The sequence below is a fragment of the Dromiciops gliroides genome, chromosome 1, assembly GCF_019393635.1.
Source record: "Dromiciops gliroides isolate mDroGli1 chromosome 1, mDroGli1.pri, whole genome shotgun sequence".
NCBI lineage: Eukaryota > Metazoa > Chordata > Mammalia > Microbiotheria > Microbiotheriidae > Dromiciops > Dromiciops gliroides.
The window spans coordinates 419,189,061-419,208,464 of record NC_057861.1 but is presented as its reverse complement, the minus strand read 5'-3'; the positions used below and the strand labels follow the sequence as shown (position 1 = coordinate 419,208,464).

The following is a 19,404-nucleotide window of genomic DNA, read 5'->3' as shown; positions in this document are numbered from 1 at the left end:
GATTTAATGTTGTTTCTGAGGGAAACTTGGGAGAGCTTAGGCAACTTCCTGGCTATTATCTGCCATCTTGGTTCCATCCTGTCAATTATTTTTTATAAATATTTGACTTGGTAGAGCAAAATTAAGATTTGAGCCTCTCTCCAACATAATGCACTCCTTTTATATGTTAAAAATAAATAAGAGTCCATGACATAATGCAGTGAAAGAGTTAACTTTGTTCCATGATCCTCTGAGTATTTATATCAAGCAAGACATAAAATAGGGGAAATATGCTCATTACTGTCACAAAGGAAGTCCTACACAAAGTCTAAAGGGTGGGGATGTGGGGGGTTCACTGTAGATGGTGAGGTTTTCTGGTATTTATAGACAACATGGTATTCATTTCATCTAGCCCCTAAGTAGCACAGAACCTGTTCCATAAGACCTGTGGTACTCTGCCATCTTGCTAACCTAAGATGACATCTTTAAAATAGGGTTGATGGATAGGAGGAATGCACTGGGGGAGACAGAAGGGGAGAAGTGGACTGGGGAGAGGTAGTTCACATGAACAAAACAAGAAAAATGTGTATGGGGGGAGGGAAAGAAGGAGAAGGAGTGGGGGACTGAGTGAACTTTACTATCAGAATTGGCTCAGAGGGAATAACATACATATTCAAGTGGGTATAGTAATATATTTTTGCCCTGAGGGAAAGTGGGAGGAGAAGAAGATAAGGGGGGAGGGAAAAGAAGGGAAGTAGGGAAAGGCAGATTGGGGGAGGGAGAAGTAAAAAGCAAAACACTTTCGAAGATGGTGAAGATGTTCTGCATAACTGCACATGTATGATATATTGAATTGTTTGATTTCATAGGGAGGGTTGAGAAGGAAGGGAGGAAGAAAAATTTAGAATACAGAATTAGCTCAAAGACCTTAATCTCAGCAAAGTGGGCTCAAAGAGGTATTAACATTCACAACCAGTTGGGAGGAGTAATCTATTTAACCCTACAGGAGAGTAGGAGGGGAAGAGGATAAGGAGGGAAGGGTGAAAGAAGGAAGGGCAGAGCAGGAAATTAAAATATAAATTAAAGTTTTTGTTTTTTAATTTAAAAATAAAAAAAGAAAAGAAAGAAAAAAAGTGAAAAGACCTGTGATAATACAAAAGAAGTCAGTCCAGGAATCCACACACAAAATAATTGTAACCCTGACTTTAAGAGTCAATTATACAGGACTCTCTCCTCAGTAATGAGGAGTAGGATGGAGTCAGCAACAGTGGGAATGAAGAGAGATCTGGGCTCTTTCAGGCTTCCATCTTTGAGATAGAAGATTGGTGTTCCATCTCCAGACTGTTGAAGGGAGAAAAAGATTCTAGGAAGAATTTCAGTCAGGCACTCATTCTGAGCTTGCTGAAGTAGAAACTTAAGAGAATTTCACTTTGGGTAGGTTCTTTTCCAGCTCAAAATGCTCCTTACCCTAGTGTATGAAGGATGCTTCTTGTCCAGATTATGACATCAATTGTTAGCCAGTCCCTTGTGTTAGTCCAACAGTATGTACATTAAGTTGTAGCTGGTGATGGGGGCTAAAGGGAGATACATTCTGAGGAATCACTTATAATTTTGAGGAGTTCTAGAATCAATCTGATAAGATGATGGGTGTGTTGTTTAAAAATCTAAATGTGGGTTCTAATCTGTCCCCCCCAATTTTGGGGGAGAAACTGTCTAAAATCACTGAAAAATTCACCAAGAGTTTAGGCTTTTAAGGGTTTATTAAAAGATATAAGATAGTGAAGAGAGAGAAAGATTGAGAACAGATTCCTTATAGCATGGAAATCCTAGCCTTCCTAACAGCCCATGTGAAGTCCTGTCACCAAGCCTATGTCTCAAACCAAAAAGAGAAAGATTCATCCGCCAGCCTCAGCTTCCTACTTCCTGTCCTCCTCCCAGAAATGGGAGGTTCTTCAAGTTGATTGCCTAAGAGCAGTGTCCTGTTGATGTCCCAGTCCATAACCTCTGAGAACACATTCTCCTCAGGTGGGGTTGGCTAAATTTAAACAAGGTGGCTAACAGGGCAGGCCAGGTGTGGCTAAAATCTAATCACCTTTAAGTGGGTACTTAGTACTTCCTCATTCACACCCAATTCAAACACAGTAGTGTCAATCAAGTCAGACCCCTGGGCATCTGCCAAATTCCATTATTTTACCACATAGGGCATGAGTCATTATTTTGAATTTAACTGAAACCTTCTCTGAAATGCAAATATGTCCATTGATGCTACACTGATTTCTTTTCTTTTTTTTTCTTTTGCAACAAACATTTATTTTATTTTTTCTAGTTACATGTAAGAGTAGTTATCAACATTCTTTTTCATAAGATTTAGAGTTCCAAATTTTTCTCCTTTCCTCCCTTTCTTCCCCCCTCTACAAGACAGCAACCAGGTTATATATGTACAATCCACAAGTGTTCTTTTTATTAGTTCTTTCTATGGGTGTGGATAGTATGCTTCATCATCAGTCCCTTGGGATTGTCTTGGATCATTGTATTGCTGAGAGTAGTTAAATCATTCACAATTGCTCATTGAACAATACTGCTGTCACTATGCATAATGTCCTCCCAGTTCTGCCCACTTCACTATACATCAGTTCATGAGTCCTTCCAGGTTTTTCTGGGATCATCCTGTTGTCATTTCCTATAGCACAATACCATTCCACTACAATCATATACCACAGTTTCTTCCGTCATTCCTCAATTGATAGACATTGCCTTGATTCTCAATTCTTAGCCACCACAAAGAGTTACTATAAATATTTTTGTACAATTTCCCCCCTTTTCTCTTTTTCATGATTACTATTGTTAACCATTCCCCTTCTATCCTATTCCCTTCCCCATGATATTTATTCTATTATCCATCTTCTTTCATCCTATCCCTCTTCAAAAGGGATTTGCTTCTGTCTGTCCCCTCCCCCAATCTGCTCTTTCTTCTTCTGCCCCTTCCCCTCCTATTTTCTTGCAGGGTTAGAGAGATTACTATACCCAATTGAGTGTGTATATTATTCCCTCCTTGAGCCAATTCTGATGTGTTAGGCTCATTTACTTCCCAGATTAAATAGATTACTGCATTCAATTGTGTGTGTGTGTGTGTGTGTGTGTGTGTGTGTGTGTGTGTGTTAATCCCTCCATCAGGCAGTTCTGATGAGTTTAAGGTCTTTGAGCCTTTTCTGATGGGTATAAAATTCATTTACTGCTCTGCTCCTCCCCCATCTCTTCCCCCACTCCATAAGCCCTTGTCTCTTTCATGTAGTATTTTACCTCATGCTACCTCTGCCCTTCTCCAGTGCATTCCCCTCACCCCTCAATTTAACTGTAAAGATGTCATCATGGGGCAGCTAGGTCACACAGTGGACACTGATTGTTTTTCAAAGCCTACATGGCTATATTCTTTCTGCTGGGTTACTGGACTTCACCAATCACCCCCCCCCCCAATCCTGGTCATTCACTTGTTATGCACCAACTTAGCCTTACTATTGAAGTCCTACCAGCTGAAACTGAGCAGAAAGCTAGGAGGGGTTTACACACAGCAGCAGCTTAGGTTGAGGTTGTATTAAAGTCACTTTAGGAAGCTAGGTGATGCTAGAGTCAGTAATCAGAGCTGAAGAAGATTAAAGAAAAAGGCACAGAGGTAGTCCAAAAGTACTCCATCCAAGGGAGCAGACAAAAATAGAAGTCCAACTGAAGCTGTGTTTGTCTTGAACAGGCCACTAAGACAGATGAATGGAAATTCTAAAAAGTAGAACTGAAAATTCTGATGTTAAAGTCATAAAGGGGGCAGCTAGGTGGCGCAATGGCCCTGGATACTTACTAGCTGTGTGACCTTGGGCAAGTCACTTAACCCCAATTGCCTCACTAAAATAAATAAATAAATAAATAAATAATACTTTTAAAAAATAAAGTCATAGATGGAGGCAGAGCCAAGATGGTGGAGAGAAGCCAGCAAGTTGCCTGAGCTCTCTTGCAGTACTCTCAAAAAGAACATTAAATCAAGCCTCTAAATAGGTTCTGAAACTACAGAACCTACAAAAAGACAGAGAGACACAATCTTCCAACCTGAGTTAATTCAGGAAAGGTTGGTATCACTCAGGCAAAAGGGGAGCACAGCACAGAACAGCATGAAGGGGTTCTAGGTAAGTCAGCAGGAAGCTCTTGGCCACAGTGGAGAAATGAGGCCCTTTGACCCTGACTCAGCAAGCTGGTGATGCAGCAAGCCAGTTGTGACACCTGCCAGCACCAGCTGAGAGGGCAGGCTGCCAGCTGGAAGGCCACCCAGGGGACAGGCACAACTGGGTCATGCCATCCCAGCACCTGGAGCAAGCCCAGGGCAGTGAGGAATCCAAAAGCCATAGAGCCCTCACAGCAAAAAGCCAGTGACACAGCCCCTATACCCCAGCACAAGAAGCTTGAAACAGTCACCCTTGTGCCCCAGGAGCAGACCTCAACTTTAAAAAATAAGCCACAATATGAGTAAGAAACAGAAAAGGACTCTTAACTTTGAGAGATTTTGTGTCAACAGGAAGAGCAAAACACAAACTCAGATGAGGACAATACTCTCAAATTGCCTACATGTGAAGTCTCAAGAGGGAGGATGAATTAGTCTTAAGACCAAAAAGCCTCCTTGAAAGGGCTCAAAATGGATTTTAAAAATCAATTTAGAGAGGTAGAAGAAAAAATGGGGAGAGAAATGAAAGCAACACAAGAAAATTATGAAAAAAGAATCATCCGGGGCAGCTAGATGGCACAGTGGATAAAGCACCGGCTCTGGATTCAGGAGGACCTGAGTTCAAATCTGACTTCAGACACTTTACACTTACTAGCTGTGTGACCCTGGGCAAGTCACTTAACCCTCATTGCCCCACCCCCTGAAAAAAAAGAATCAGCAGTTGGGAAAAGGAAGCACAAAAATTGACTGAAGAAAGCAGTTCCTTACAAAATTTATTTGGCCAAATAGAAAAGGATGTGGAAAAGCTTAGTGAAGAAAACAATACCTTAAAATTCTGAATTGGACAGATGGAAGCTAATGAATCCATGAGACACCAGGAATCAGTCAAACACAATCAAAAGAATGAAAAGATAGAAGAAAATGTGAAATCCCTCATTGGAAAGACAACAGACCTGGAAAATAGATCTAGGAAAGACAATTTGAGAATTATTGGACTACCTGAAAGCCATGATCAGAAAGAGTCTAGACACCATGTTCCAGGAAATTATCAAGGAGAATTGCCCTGATATTGTAGAATCAGAGGATAAAGTCATCATTGAAAGAATCCACTGATCACCTCCTGAAAGAGACCCCAAAAGGAAAACTCCAAGGAATATTGTTGCCAAATTCTCAAATTATCAGATGGAAGAGAAAATGCTCCAAACAGCCAGAAAGAGGCAATTCAAATATCATAGAGCCATAGTCAGGATTGCACAGGACCTGGCAGCCTCAACATTAAAGGATTGCAAGGCTTGGAATATGATATTCTGGAAGGCAAAGGAGCTTGGATTGCAACCAAGAATCAAGTACCCAGCAAAACTTTTCATTCTCTTTCAAGGGAAAAAAAATGGACATTCAGTAAAATAGGAGATTTTCAAGGTTTCCTCATGAAAAGACCAGAACTGAATAGAAAATTTGGTCTTAACATACAAGGCTCAAGAGAAGTATAAAAAGGTAAACAGGGGTGAAAAGTTATTCAATATGATTAAACGGTTTACATTCCTACATGGGAACATAATACTTATAACTCTTGTGAACTGTATCTCTATTTGGGCAGACAGAAGGAGTATACAGAGCGTATAAATATAAATTGTCTTTGATGTGATGATATAAAGAAAATTAAGGGGTGAAAAAAGCAGTATATAGGGAGAAGATAGTTACAAAGGACTCATGATGGAAAATGCTCTCCAAATCCAGGGAAAAAAAAGAACTGTGGAATCTAGATGCAGATTGAACCATACTATTTCTATTGTTTTTGTTGTTTTTCTTTTTTGAGGTTTTTCATTTTTGCTCTGATTCTTCTTTAACAGCATGGCTAATGCAGAAATATGCTTAATGTGATTGTACATATATAACCTATATCAGATTACTTGTGTCTTGGGGTGAGGAGAGGGAGGGGAGTGAGGGGGAAAAATTTGAAACTAGAAATTTTATAAAAACAAATGTTGAGAACTTTAAAAAAAGGTGATACCATAGGTAATTTAGGAAAAGAAAGAATAGTTTGCCCCTCAGATTTATGGAAAGGAGAACAGTTTATAACCAAACAGGAGACAGAGAATATTATGAAATGCAAAATGGATGATTTTGATTACATTAAATTAAAAAGGTTTTGTACAAACAGAAGCAATGCATCCAAAATTAGAAGGGAAGCAAAAAGCTTGGAAACAATTTTTATAGCCAGTATTTCTGATAATGGCCTCATTTCTAAAATATATATGGAACTATATCAAATTTATAAGAATCCAAGTCATTCTCCAATTGAGAAATGGTCAAAGGATATGAACAGGCAGTTTTCTGATGAAGAAATCAAAGTTATCTATTGCCGTATTAAAAAATGCTCTAAGTCAATATTGATTAGAGAAACGTAAATTAAAACAACTCTGAGGTACCATTTAACATATGTCAGATTGGCTAATATGACAAAAAAGGAAATTAATAAATGTTAGAAAAGCTGTGGAAAAATTGGTACACTAGTGCATTGTTCATGGAGCTGTGAACTGATCCAGCCATTCTATAGAGCAATATGGAACTATGCCCAAAGGGCTATAAAGCTGTGCATTCCCTTTGACCCATGAATATCACTATTAGGTCTTTTTGCCAAAGAGATCATAAAAAAGGGAAAAGGACCCATATGTACAAAAATATTTATAGCTGCTCTTTTTGTGGTGGCAAGGAATTGGAAATTGAGGGAATGCTCATAAATTGGGGAACGGCTGAACAAGTTGTGGTATATTTATGTAATGGATACTATTGTGCTGTAAGTAATGATGAGCAGTCAGATTTCATGAAAAAATGGAAGGACTTACATGAATTGATGCTGAGTGAAATGAGCAGAATGAGGAGAACATTTTACAGTATCAACAACATTGTGTGTTGATCAACTGTGATAGACATGACTCTTCTTAGCAATTCAAATGTCCAAGATTGTTCCAAGGGACTCATGATGGAAAATGCTCTCCAAATCCAGAAAAAAAGAATTGTAGAATCTAGATGCATATTGAAGCATACTATTTCTACTTTTTTGTTTTTCTTTTTTGAAGTTTTTCCCTTTTGCTCTGATTCATCTTTCACAGCATGACTGATGCAGAAATATTTTAAATGTGATTGCATATATATAACCTATATCAGATTGCTTGCTGTCTTGGGGAGGGGAGAGGGAAGGGAGGGAGGGAGAAAAATTTGAAACTGGAAATCTTATAAAAACAAATGTTGAAAACTATCTACATATAACTAGAAAATAATAAAATACTTTTATTATTTTTAAAAGTCATAGAGAAGGTGAATGAAAATGGATATGTGTTATTGTACATGTAAAATTCTTCAAAGATGAGTGTTCTTTATTTTACAGACTGTCTTTAACAGAGGGTTGATACAGGGTAGCCACACATCCCAAATTCTTTTTTTTTCAGGTAATGAGGGTTAAGTGACTTGCTCAGGGTCACGCAGCTAGTAAGTGTCAAGTGTCTGAGGCCAGATTTGAACTCAGGTCCTCCTGAATCCAGGGCAGGTGTTCTATCCACTGTGCCACCTCGCTGCCCCCAAATTCTTAATAGAACCACCAAAGCAAAATCAACTTACTTGTATCTCTGACTATGGCTTACCACTATACTTTTGGGGTGATCTAAGCTGTTCAGTTTTTCCTTTAGAATTTCCTAACAGATTTATCTTGTCTCCAGGCCCTAGTCATTTCCAATTTTATCTGTCCCTCTACTCCCAGATTTCAGAAAGAATCCTCATCATTCCTTTGTCCAAATAATCACTGCTGATTTGTTTCTCATAGCTCAACCAATTATCCAAAGGTAGCAATAGCTAAGCGGTGCAATGGATAGAGTACTGGACCTGGAGTCAAGAAGTCCTGAGTTCAAATATGGCCTTAGACACTTACTAGTTTTGTTACCCTGGGCAAGTCACTTAACCCTGTTTGCCTCAATTTCTTCATCTTTCAAATGATCTGGAAAAGGAAATGGCCAACCACTCTAGTAACTTTGCCAAGAAAACCCCAAATGGGGTCACAAAGAGTCAAACATGACTAAAAAGACTGAAGAAAACAACAGCTTGAAATCAGAAGATTCTCCATCTTAAAACTGCGGGGTTACCTTAGGACTCAACAATAGGCCCAGTCATCTTTGGCCATACAGAGCTGCTTTTTTTTTCTCCAGAGGCTAAGGAACCAGTCTGTTTTAATTTGCTTATATCCAACTGTAAAGTTTAGCAATCCCCATCCCACCCCAGAGACACACCAACCATTGTAAGTAGTAAGGGAAGAGGAGGGTACATTGGGAAGAGAGGAAAAGGGAAATATTCTCCTCTGATGCATGTCTGGTTTCCAGACAGTTCACTCAAGGATAGTAACACTGAAAGACATACCATTATATAATTCAGTAAAGAACATAGATAATTGCAATAAGACAATTCCAATTGCAGTTTCTTTGTCTTTAGGATTGCTGAAAATTTCAGAATACATATTAAATGTCACATACTTAATTCTAGGTCATAGAATCACAGATTTATAGCTGGAGAGGATCAAAAAAGTTCATTGGGTTCAATCCCTTCATCTACATAGAGAAACTGAGTCCTATTAGGGATTAGTGCTACGGTCATGTAAAAAGTCACAATAAGTTAACAGAGCTAGGACTCACTCAAAGTTGAGCCACTGATTCTGGTTTTGTTATTCTTTTCATGACCCCCTTTGATACATGAAATTCTTTTTAAAAATGTTATTTATTTATTTAAAATCTTCCCCACCTTACATGTAAAAACAAATTGCAAAATCAATTTTTAAAACTGTGTTCCGAATTCTCTTCCCTTCCTCCCTATCCCACCCTTAAGAACTCAAGCAATTCAGTATGTTATACACGTGCAGTTGTATAAAACATAGCAGCCAAAAAATTTTAGAAAAAAGGAACCAACAACAACAAAATATACTTCCAGATAGATGAAATTCTTTAATAAGGGAAGCTCCTCACTAACATTTATAGAATACTTTGTTATACAAATAATCTTCATCAAAACAGCCCTATGAAGTAGATATGGTAAGTATTATCCCCATTTTAAAGATGAGGAGACTGAAAATTAGAGAAATTATAACTTGCCCATTGTCATGCAATTAGTAGCCAACATTGCCAAGAATCAAGCTGAGGGTTTCTGGTTGCAAGTCTGGCGCTGTTTCTATTACATACCCCACTTCTTTCAATAATCTCTTTGCTTAAAGAAGCTATCATTTGTACGTGGTCTTACCGTTCCCCTTTGCTCAGCTGCTTCTTATTGTTTGTGATGGATTATAATTCAAATATCTCTGTTAATGTGAGCCAACCCTCCTCTACTCTTCTAGAATATTTGGAATGTATCTAGAACCCCTGTCATATATAACCACCACCCCCCACCCAGAATTGGGAAGGGTCTCAAAGGCTGGATAGCTCAACTTCTTAACTGAAAGAATCCTTTCTATGACATACCTGTAATACTGGTTTCAGAAATGGGAGAGGTAATGAATGAGTGAATCAAAGAAAGAATAAATGAGTCAATGAATGAGATGCATTATTTATTGAGTGCTTCCTATGTTGCTAAGCATTATGCTCAGCACTAAGGATACCTTTCTCATACCTGTTGCCACATTATTTATTAACAAATGCCATATAATGGATGAATCTAGTTGGATACTAGAGATTTAAAAAAAAACACTCCATGAGCCAATCTTACATATATCCTAGCAATATTTATTAAAAGCCTGGCTGGAAGTACAATAAAGAAGTAGAGTAAAGACATAAGCACTTCGCATTTCTTGCAGTTATTTCCAAAAGGGGGAAAAAACACATGTCTTGTTCTGAGCCTGTAGGTCAAGTCTCATGCAGAGGCCAGGAGCCCCAGATCAATTTGTGAGCCATTACAGCACAAAAGTGCAGATTTCCCCTTAAATCACAGAATAAGTTATTTCTCTGAATGTGTCGATAATGGCTCACCAGTTTCTTGACTTGCCAAGGGTGCTAGGTCAACGATCAGGGAGGAAATGGGGTATCATCTGCTGCCTCTGCATCCATCCTTGAAAGGAGAGAGGAAAGAAGGATGAGTAGAGTTTGAAGCTTAGAGCCAGACCCACTCTATGAAGGACTTTGTTCAAATCACTGAGGATTTAACAGAACACTGGTAAAATTAGCCTTGAGGAAGGTACAAAAATTGCATTAAAGAAATAGAACAGATAAATGAGGGGGAGATTACCCTTCTAACCATAGGGAAAGGTCCCCTATAGCGCTCCCAGAGATGACAAGGAACCTTCCCAGCAACTTGGATTGAACCTGGATAGAAACAACATAGAAAAGGATCTAGCATAACAAGTCTCTTCCAATCCAATGGTTTAGCGCTTAGGTGATTTACAACACAAACACAAAAGAAGGGATTCCTGTGCCTGGGTTCAGACAGAGGTCATTACCTGTCTGAAACCAAAAAAGAACTTTTGTTTAATCTGTTTTTGCCATAACTAAATACTTCTGCAAAATTCCTTGTCAGTTACACCATACACATTTATTATTCACTGCCTAAAAATGGTGGGTCTGCCTTCAGGCCTTGGCTGGAGTCTGTGAGACATTCCTTATCTATAGAACCTCAGTGCAGAAAATATCAAAAAGCCACAATGAAAAAAAAAGATAATATTGTTGGTCTAAGGCCCCAAATTTCTTGTCTTAACCCTCCCAAGATAATCTCCAAATCTGAAAGCATGCTATCTCAATAGGTGAGAGGCTGTCTGATATAGAGACCTTTGAATATGGAAGATTTGAATTCAAGTTTCATTTCTGACATCTTCTGGTTAATGGACGCCCAACAAATCACTTAATATCTTGTTGACACAGACAACTCTCTAATACTATAAATTACAGAGCAATTGCTGAATTGTGTTGCTAGAGGAGTTTTCTCATCTAAAGTTCCTTAAACCACCTCAATTGAAGGTCTAGTCCTAATTAAAAATCTAATCTGTAACACTCCCCACAAGTCTTTTATATGTGAGGGTATCACATTTATGAGAAGGACTAGAAGACAAATATAGGAGTATTAGAAAATGCTTCCACTCCACCTGGCAAGCCATCATCCAGCCTTGGGTTAAAGACCACAAGTGAACAGGAGTCTGCTGTCTCCCAAAGTTCATTTCTCCTTTGGTCAGAGCTAATGGTTCAGAAGTTTTTCATTATAAACAAGCCTAAATTTGACTTTCTGCACATTCCAACTATTATTTCCTAGTTCAGTCAATTAGAGCAAAAATCAATGCTATGACTAACTCCTTCCCTTTTAACCTATTTCCTCCATAATAAGTCACTGATGCCAGATTTCTCTTTTGCCTCAGAAAGGGGATATGAAGCGACTGTAAATCCAAAATAGTGGAGGCTGGGCCATGATTCTGCTCTTTCATGTGTATAGATGCTTGAGTTTTCTTGCCTCTTACAATATAACAAAAAACTGGTATTTAATATTTACACGTAAAAACAATTTTTAATATTTATTTAACAATTTAGAGTTCCAAATTTTCTCCCTCTTCTCCCCTCTAACTTAAAATGGTAAGCAATTTGGGACAGCTAGGTGGTGTAGTGGATAGAGCACCGACCCTGGATTCAGGAGGACCTGATTTCAAATCCAGCCTCAGACACTTAACAATTACTAGCTGTGTGACCCTAGGTAAGTCACTTAACCCCAACTGCCTCACCAAAGAAAAAAAAAGCAATTTGACAAAGTTTATATATGTGCAATCATGTAAACATATTTCCATATTAGTCATGTTGTGAGAGAAGAAAGAGACCAAAAGGAAAAATCATGAACAAAGTGAAAATAGTACCCTTAGATCTACATTTCAGACTACATCAGTTCTTTTTCTGAAAATGGATATCATTTTTCATCATGAGTCCTTTGGAGATGTCTTGAATCACTGTATTGCTGAGAAGAGCCAAGTTAATAATATTTTATCATTGTACAATGTTGCTGTTACTGTGTACAGCACAATAGCATCCCATCACAATAATATACCACAACTTGTTCAGTCATTCCCCAATTGATGGGCATCATCTCAATATCCAATTCTTTGCTACCACAAAAAGAGCTGCTATAAATATTTGTGTTCATGTATGTCCTTTTCCCTTTTTTATGATCTCTTTGCATTACAAACCTAGTAGTGGTATTACTAGGACAAAGTGGGCAACCATTTTAATTGCCCTTTTTGCATAAAAAACTGATATTTATTTCAGAACAACATAGAAACAAATATGATCTTATCAGTGGAAATGATACAGAAGAAGAGGCATTAATATCTGCTTTGGGGGGCAGCTAGGTGGTGCAGTGGATAAAGCACCGGCCCTGGATTCAGGAGGAACTGAGTTCAAATCCAGATTCAGACACTTGACACTTACTAGCTTTGTGACCTTAGGCAAGTCACTTAACTCTCATTACCCTGCCCCCCCCCCCAAAAAAAACCATATCTGATTTGATGCTATAGTCTAAGGACCATGGAATTTTTCCATCTGACTTAGAGCTGAAATCTTCCATATGTGTAGTCTCTCCCTTATGGAATGTGAACTTCTTGAGGCCAAGGCCTGTCTTACTTTTCTATCTGCATCCCCAATATAGTGCCTTGCACATAGTAAATGCTTAATAAATGTCTCATTCATTCATTCATTTATTCATATAGCACTATAAGTTTGCAAGTTGTTTTAAATGAAATATCCTATTTTATCTGTACTGTTAAGTATAACAGACATCATTACCCCATTTTAAGGAAAAAGTGACATGACCAAGGGAAAAGTTAACATTTTTAATCTATTTTAATAGCTAATATAATAATAATAATAATAATAATCCATGGCAATTTTATAGTGCTTTAAAGTTTTAAAAATGATATATACATATATCCATACACACATATATAAAATCTTTGTTGAACGTCATAGCAGTCCTGAGAGGTAGAACTTATATGGATTAGCATTCCCATTTTATAGACAAGGAAACTAAAACTCAATTAAGTGACTTACCTATATTTAGGTCTCTCCTGACTTAAAGTACAGTATATTTTCCATTACCTCATGCTGCTTAGGTAGCCACCAGAAAAATTTCCATGATCTTAAGACATTTTCTTAATAAACCAGGGACTGAGAAGTGGGAAATAGATTTATTTGAAAGGTACATTACAGATAGAATAGTATAATGTTCATGGGCATTGTAAAATGGTTCAACATTAACAACTGATATCACTTTAGGAGTGAAAATTACATGAAGAAGCATCACTACCCATTTTGCACCCACACCCTGGGGAGCATATGTCCTTCCATCTTACTTGAAGCTGATCCTCCTCTAAGTGATGTCTCCACCATTACAATGTGAGTTCCTTGAGAGTAGGTACCATCTTGCTTCTCTGTTTGAAACCTTAATATTTAGTACAGTGCTTTGCACATAATAAATGTCTGATAAATGCTTTGTTCATTCATTCCTGTAAATTTATTTAATGCTGTAGATTTGGGGAATTAAAATTGTTCTGTCATTGTGAAGGAACTCTCCAGGGGTCATATCCGACCTCAGGAGTCTTTGCTGCATAGTGAAAGTCTATTTTTAAAATAACCAACCTATATACTTTAGAATTTTCCCTTTTCTTTGTTTCTTTCTATCTTTCCCTTCCTTCCTTCCTTCCTTCCTTCCTTCCTTCCTTCCTTCCTTCCTTCCTTCCTTCCTTCCTTCCTTCCTTCCTTCCTTCCTTCCTTCCTTCCTTCCTTCCTTCCTTTCTTTCCTTCTTTCTCCTTTCTTTTCTTCATGTGCTATAGTAAAGTGGATGGAGTTCTAAACTTGGAGTCAGGAGATCTGGCTTGGAGTCCCATCTCTGCTACAGCATCAAGCCATCATGTGAACTTGAGCCATGATGTGGTGCCTGCCTTCTGATTTGTTTACCCCTTATCTTCACAGTTCTGAAAAATCTTACTCCCCTCTTCATCCACAGTGACTTCTTCTTTAAGAGGCTTATTATTCAAGCTATGTATGTATTTATTTGGTCTCTCCTATGTTAATTTTTTTCTAGGAAGCAGGAAAACTTATACCTCATCAAAAATGTCTGTCCCATAATTAAAATCTTCAAAGTCCATTAGACTGAATGAAATATTTAAATCAGAACACTCCCAAGCACCCTCCAGCTGCTACAAATTTATGAATTTCTGATTGGACTTACATAAGCAACATACTCAGTCACTTGGAACAGTTCATACTCTTGGGTATTTTCATGTATTAGATATCTCATTCACTCTGTGCACCTTTTTTCTGCTCCCTTTAATTTAATTTAATTTAATTTAATGCAACAAGCACTAAGTATCTATTATGTGTCAACATCTGTACATATATAAAGATTTAAAACTAGACAATCTCTGCCCTTAAGGAACTTGTATTGTCTGAATCTAAAAGTCTTCCCCATTTCAGTTAGTTATTATTTACATTTTCTCCCCTTTCTCCAATAAATCCATATGAGATGCATTTTATCGGTATACCTCATGTTTTTATTTTAAAGTCAGTGAAATTTCCCGCCTACATCCTCTAAAGATTAACTTTTCACACACTGATTAAGCTCACTAGCATTTATCCCTTTAATAAAATACGTGATTATGTGATTATCTTATATGCTTTTTGCTTCCAAAAGCTCTTTAGCTTCTGAAGTTTCCAATAAGTAAGTTCAGATTAGCTTAATAACATTCAGGAAAGTTGGGTTATAAAAAGAGCTTCTTTGGACATATTGATTTACTCCATAAAACTTTTCTTTTAACTCAGACAGTTGTAGAATTTTGCCATATGAAATCTCCAAGGTTGCAAAACACTCCTCCACCATTGTTCTGCTACCAAATCCCCAAGCTACAAGCACTGCAATCAGAAGCACTTCTTTTTATACTGGCAGAAGCATTACTCTTCTCATTTTTAGCCCCTTCGCCAGAATTCTATATGCCAGTAGCTCGTGTTCTATTGCTTGGTTGGCATTCCCTGAGGGCTAGGAGTTCTTTCTTGTGACAATTAGTCTAGCTGGAAAGTAGCCCAACTTTTATTCCCTACATTCCATTTCATAGGTAATCCTTGAGACAGCAACCAACTCTCTAGCCAAACTTACACTGTAATAAAAAATATTTTAACAATAGGCAGAAAAAGTTTTATGTATCTATACACAAGACAGCAATTATGAGTAGCAAGTAAATTCAAAGTTTGGCTTTCTGTAGCTTTTGGGGATCAAATCTTATGGGATCCTTTTAGTTCTTGATACATCTGTCTAGAAATCCAAATTCACCATATTTACAGCCTGAGGGAAATCTTATTTGATCCATGGGAGTTATGCAATACTTTAGAGATCATCCAATTCAATTCCTTCACTTTATAGATGGAGAACTGAAAAGTTAAACACCATGTAAAATCTTATGGCTAGTTAATGACAGAGTGAGGGCTTGGACCTCCTGATTTCTAATTACTCCATTGTTATTTCCCTTCTATCTCTTTCCTCTGTTTCCCATGAACACGTAACCATTATAATCACTTGGCAACAGAGCATCAAATTGTTCACACTCGGTTTTTCTGGTTTCTGAGGTCTACAAATACAAATGAATGATGTTAGAGTTATCAGAAATTTAAATATTGTTATTAATCTCTCCAACTCTATGATAGTGATGGAATTGGAGAGGGGTGGTGATTTCCGAAGATATAAATGAGAGGCACAGCCTTTGCATATCCTTCTGTATCAAATCGTTCCAAGGCACTACCCTACCCAGGAATGCAATGTGTTCTAATGTCTTAGCAAGAAGACCAGCCACATGAGGATACTCATAGGACAAGGGAAATGGAGTCATGTGTAGGCATACCATGTGAGCTGAGTATACCAGCCCACTCTAAAAGAACTTTCATTTTGACTCTTTCCCTGAAGAAAAACTACTCATGCCTTATGTATGCACATGCCCATGGTCCTAACCACAAAAGAGGAATTAACCCAGGAACAAGAAGCCAGGTTATCTGTGTTACACCATTGTGATATAACCCTCCTTTTCTTCTTTCTGAAGTACCATGTGGGTCTGTGGACACCAAGCTCTGAGCACCAGCTTCTACACTTCACAGTAGAACTCTCTGCTGTCTGAAAGCAGATCCAGAACAGGAGAAACATGTATTCATTCCTCAGAACTGCTGGGTGAAGTTGCTACCTATTAATCCCCATCCACCTTCCCATTACCTAAAACCCAGTCACATTGCCTTTGATCCTATTTTAGGAATAGCATAAATTACAGCTGGGCTAGGTCAGGAAGAGAGGGAGGAAAAGGAGTTCAGCAAAACAGACATATCAACAAAGTCTGACGATGGACACAATGTTCCACACTCAGTCCCCCTGCTTCTGCAAAGAAAATGGAAATGGGCATTAACTTATATCTTCTCAGTGCCAGCTTTGATCATTATAATTATCCAACATTTGGTTTGGAGAAGTTTTTGTTGTTCTTTCCATTTACATTTTGGTGGTCATTGTATATTATGTTTTCTTGATTCTGGTTACCTAACTCTCCATCAGCCATATACTTCTTTATATTTATCTGTTCTTATGGCACAAAAGTATAACTATCACATTTATGCACCACATTTAAAAAACTATTTTACAATTGATGGGCATCTGTTCTAATGTAATTTCAACTAGTGCTACAGGTAATCACACCAGACTGCTACCAACGTGAACACCTCCAGGCCTATTTCCCAATGTCTTTCTTCTTAGCATGTTATGCTTTTGTGGTTTTTCAGTTGTTCAGTCATGCCTGAATCTTTGTGACCCCATGCACCATAGCACACCAGTCCCTTTTATTCTCCACAATCTCTAAAAGTTTGTCCAAAATCAGATTACATTACATGATACTTTATAGGAAACCTCAAATCAACATATGTTTCCATTATCTACTTGATTACCTAGGTCATTGTATGGAATATTCACAAAAAGCAAAAGCCTTTTGTCTTATGAGCTTTATAAGATGGTTCTAATAAGTCATCTGGGTTATTTATATGTAAGAACTTGCAAAGTAATAAGTAATATTTTGTGGACAACCAGTACATCTCATCATGCATCCTGATCATTGCTTTCTTGATTGTTTTAGAGAAACCTCAAACATCTTTTACAGAAATCAGAGATTTCAATATGGAAGAAACATTGGAGGTCATATAAAAGCCCTTCCTTTTACCTAGGAGGAAACTGAGGCCCAGAAAGCTTGAGTGCCAGGGGGTGTGTTAAGCAGTAGATATACAAAGAAAGACAAAAGCAGCATCTGCCCCAAGGAGCTTTCATTCTAATTAGAGGATAAGCAGCACGTAAATAAGTAGGTGGTACATACAAGATTGCCTAAAAAGGGAAATTATGGCAATGAAGAGAATAATGGATCTATCACAGGTAACTGTGAACATAGAGTGATTTTTAAGTTGAGATTTAAACTATTATTAACATTCCTAACATAATATTTAATATCATGATTTGTTGAGGAACATTAATTTTCTGTGGTTAATGCTATAACATTTTACAATTTGGCATCTAGTTCTAATGATGGCACCCTCTGGAAATGCTAAATTTGTATAAATGTTTTATTCTATATCCTAGTAATAAACATTTGTACTTCTGAGAAGTTTTGTATACAAATATGTATAGTTTTATAGCTTGCTCCCAAGGCCATTAAATTATGTTAAAACTGTGAATAGTTTTCAAAATAAATCTTAATATATTCTGTAAATATCTTGTTTTCTTGGAATAAACAAATGCCTTAGGTCCAATATGCTATTTTTCCCTCTAGAAATTGTACAATGTAGCATCTGAGTCCATGTCGTTAAACAAGCTAAGACAATGTATTTATGGGAGATTGCAAATGTGTATAGTAACAGTGTCTTTAAAACATTTTCTTAATCAAAAAAATTGGGGAAAAAAAGCTTCCTTTTTCCTCCATCTTGGAACCTGGGAGGTCTCCTGGAACCAGGACTTCTAAAACAGCAAAATGTCTGGAAGATTGCAGTCCAAGGCCATTTTTGCTGGCTACAAGCGAGACCTAAGAAACCAGAGGGAACATACAGCTCTTCTGAAAATTGAAGCTTATGCTCAAGATAAAACTGAATTTTATTGGGGCAAGAGGTGTGCTTATGTATACAAGGCAAAAAACAACACAGTGACTCCTGGTGGGAAACCCAACAGACTAAGAGTGATCTGGGGAAAAGTTACTTGGGCTCATGGTAATAGTGGAATGGTTCAAGCCAAGTTCAGAAGCAATCTTCCTGCCAAGGCCACTGGACACAGGATCCGAGTGATGCTCTATCCCTCAAAGATCTAGAATATGACAACTGATTAAATACAATTATGCATTTTTTTTCAAATGTTAAAAAAAAGATCCAAAGTCAAGTATGTGGTAGACATCAAAGGCATGATTTAAATAAAGGTCAGGCCAATGACTCCAGAGTAAGTGTTCTTTTCATTAAACCATTAAAAAGAGAACTTGATATATAGGAAATTATACCGAGGAGAGATATCTAATTAATAGCATTTAAATATACAATACCATTCCCCTCAAAAAACCCAGTTTAATTTAAAACTAATAAAAATCCCTTCACTAATACAGATATGCATATTTAATGCAGTTTTACCACTCATTGTTTCCCAAGCCTGAATATCTTAAAAGGAAAGAAGACCTGGAAGGCTTATTATTAACTTTGTGAAATGGTATTGATAACTAAGCAAGAAAGGATTGTTACTAAAGCTATCTATCCTTCATTTAGGCACTTGGCTCTTTTTGTAGAATTTTAGCCAATCTTCTCTACTCCCATTTAACAACTTAATTGTTTGCTCAACTCAGTTACTTTAAAAACTTGTAGCAAATATGATAGCCAGAATCAGATAACATACTTTCTTTTGATAGCAATTCTCTATGTAACTAGAAATAGCAGTCATCAAGCACCTACATTACCACTACATCAAGTTGAGCAGGCAAACACTGATGAACAGAAGACATTGTGTCCACTGCACTTGTTAAAATGCCCCCTGACCTGGATCTAAATATGGAGTAGCTTCAAGGAATCCCTAAGGATGTTTCCTGGGTGTGTAATTAGAACAGACATTTCAATCTTCAGCCTCTATGGTGGAACTGAAACTGAATCGGAAGCTGGCCCCAGCTAACTCTGGGTATAAGGCCCTTGAA

The 19,404-nt window shown here is 37.6% G+C and overlaps 1 protein-coding gene across 1 annotated transcript; it reads left to right on the top strand.

Annotated features, from left to right (window-relative positions):
• The first annotated feature begins 18,213 nt into the window (after positions 1–18,213).
• On the top strand, positions 18,214–18,543 carry LOC122741015 (60S ribosomal protein L35a-like). Its single transcript, XM_043984020.1, has one exon. It carries the CDS (start codon positions 18,214–18,216, stop codon positions 18,541–18,543), a length of 330 nt encoding a protein of 109 aa, XP_043839955.1.
• Positions 18,544–19,404: the final 861 nt, after the last annotated feature.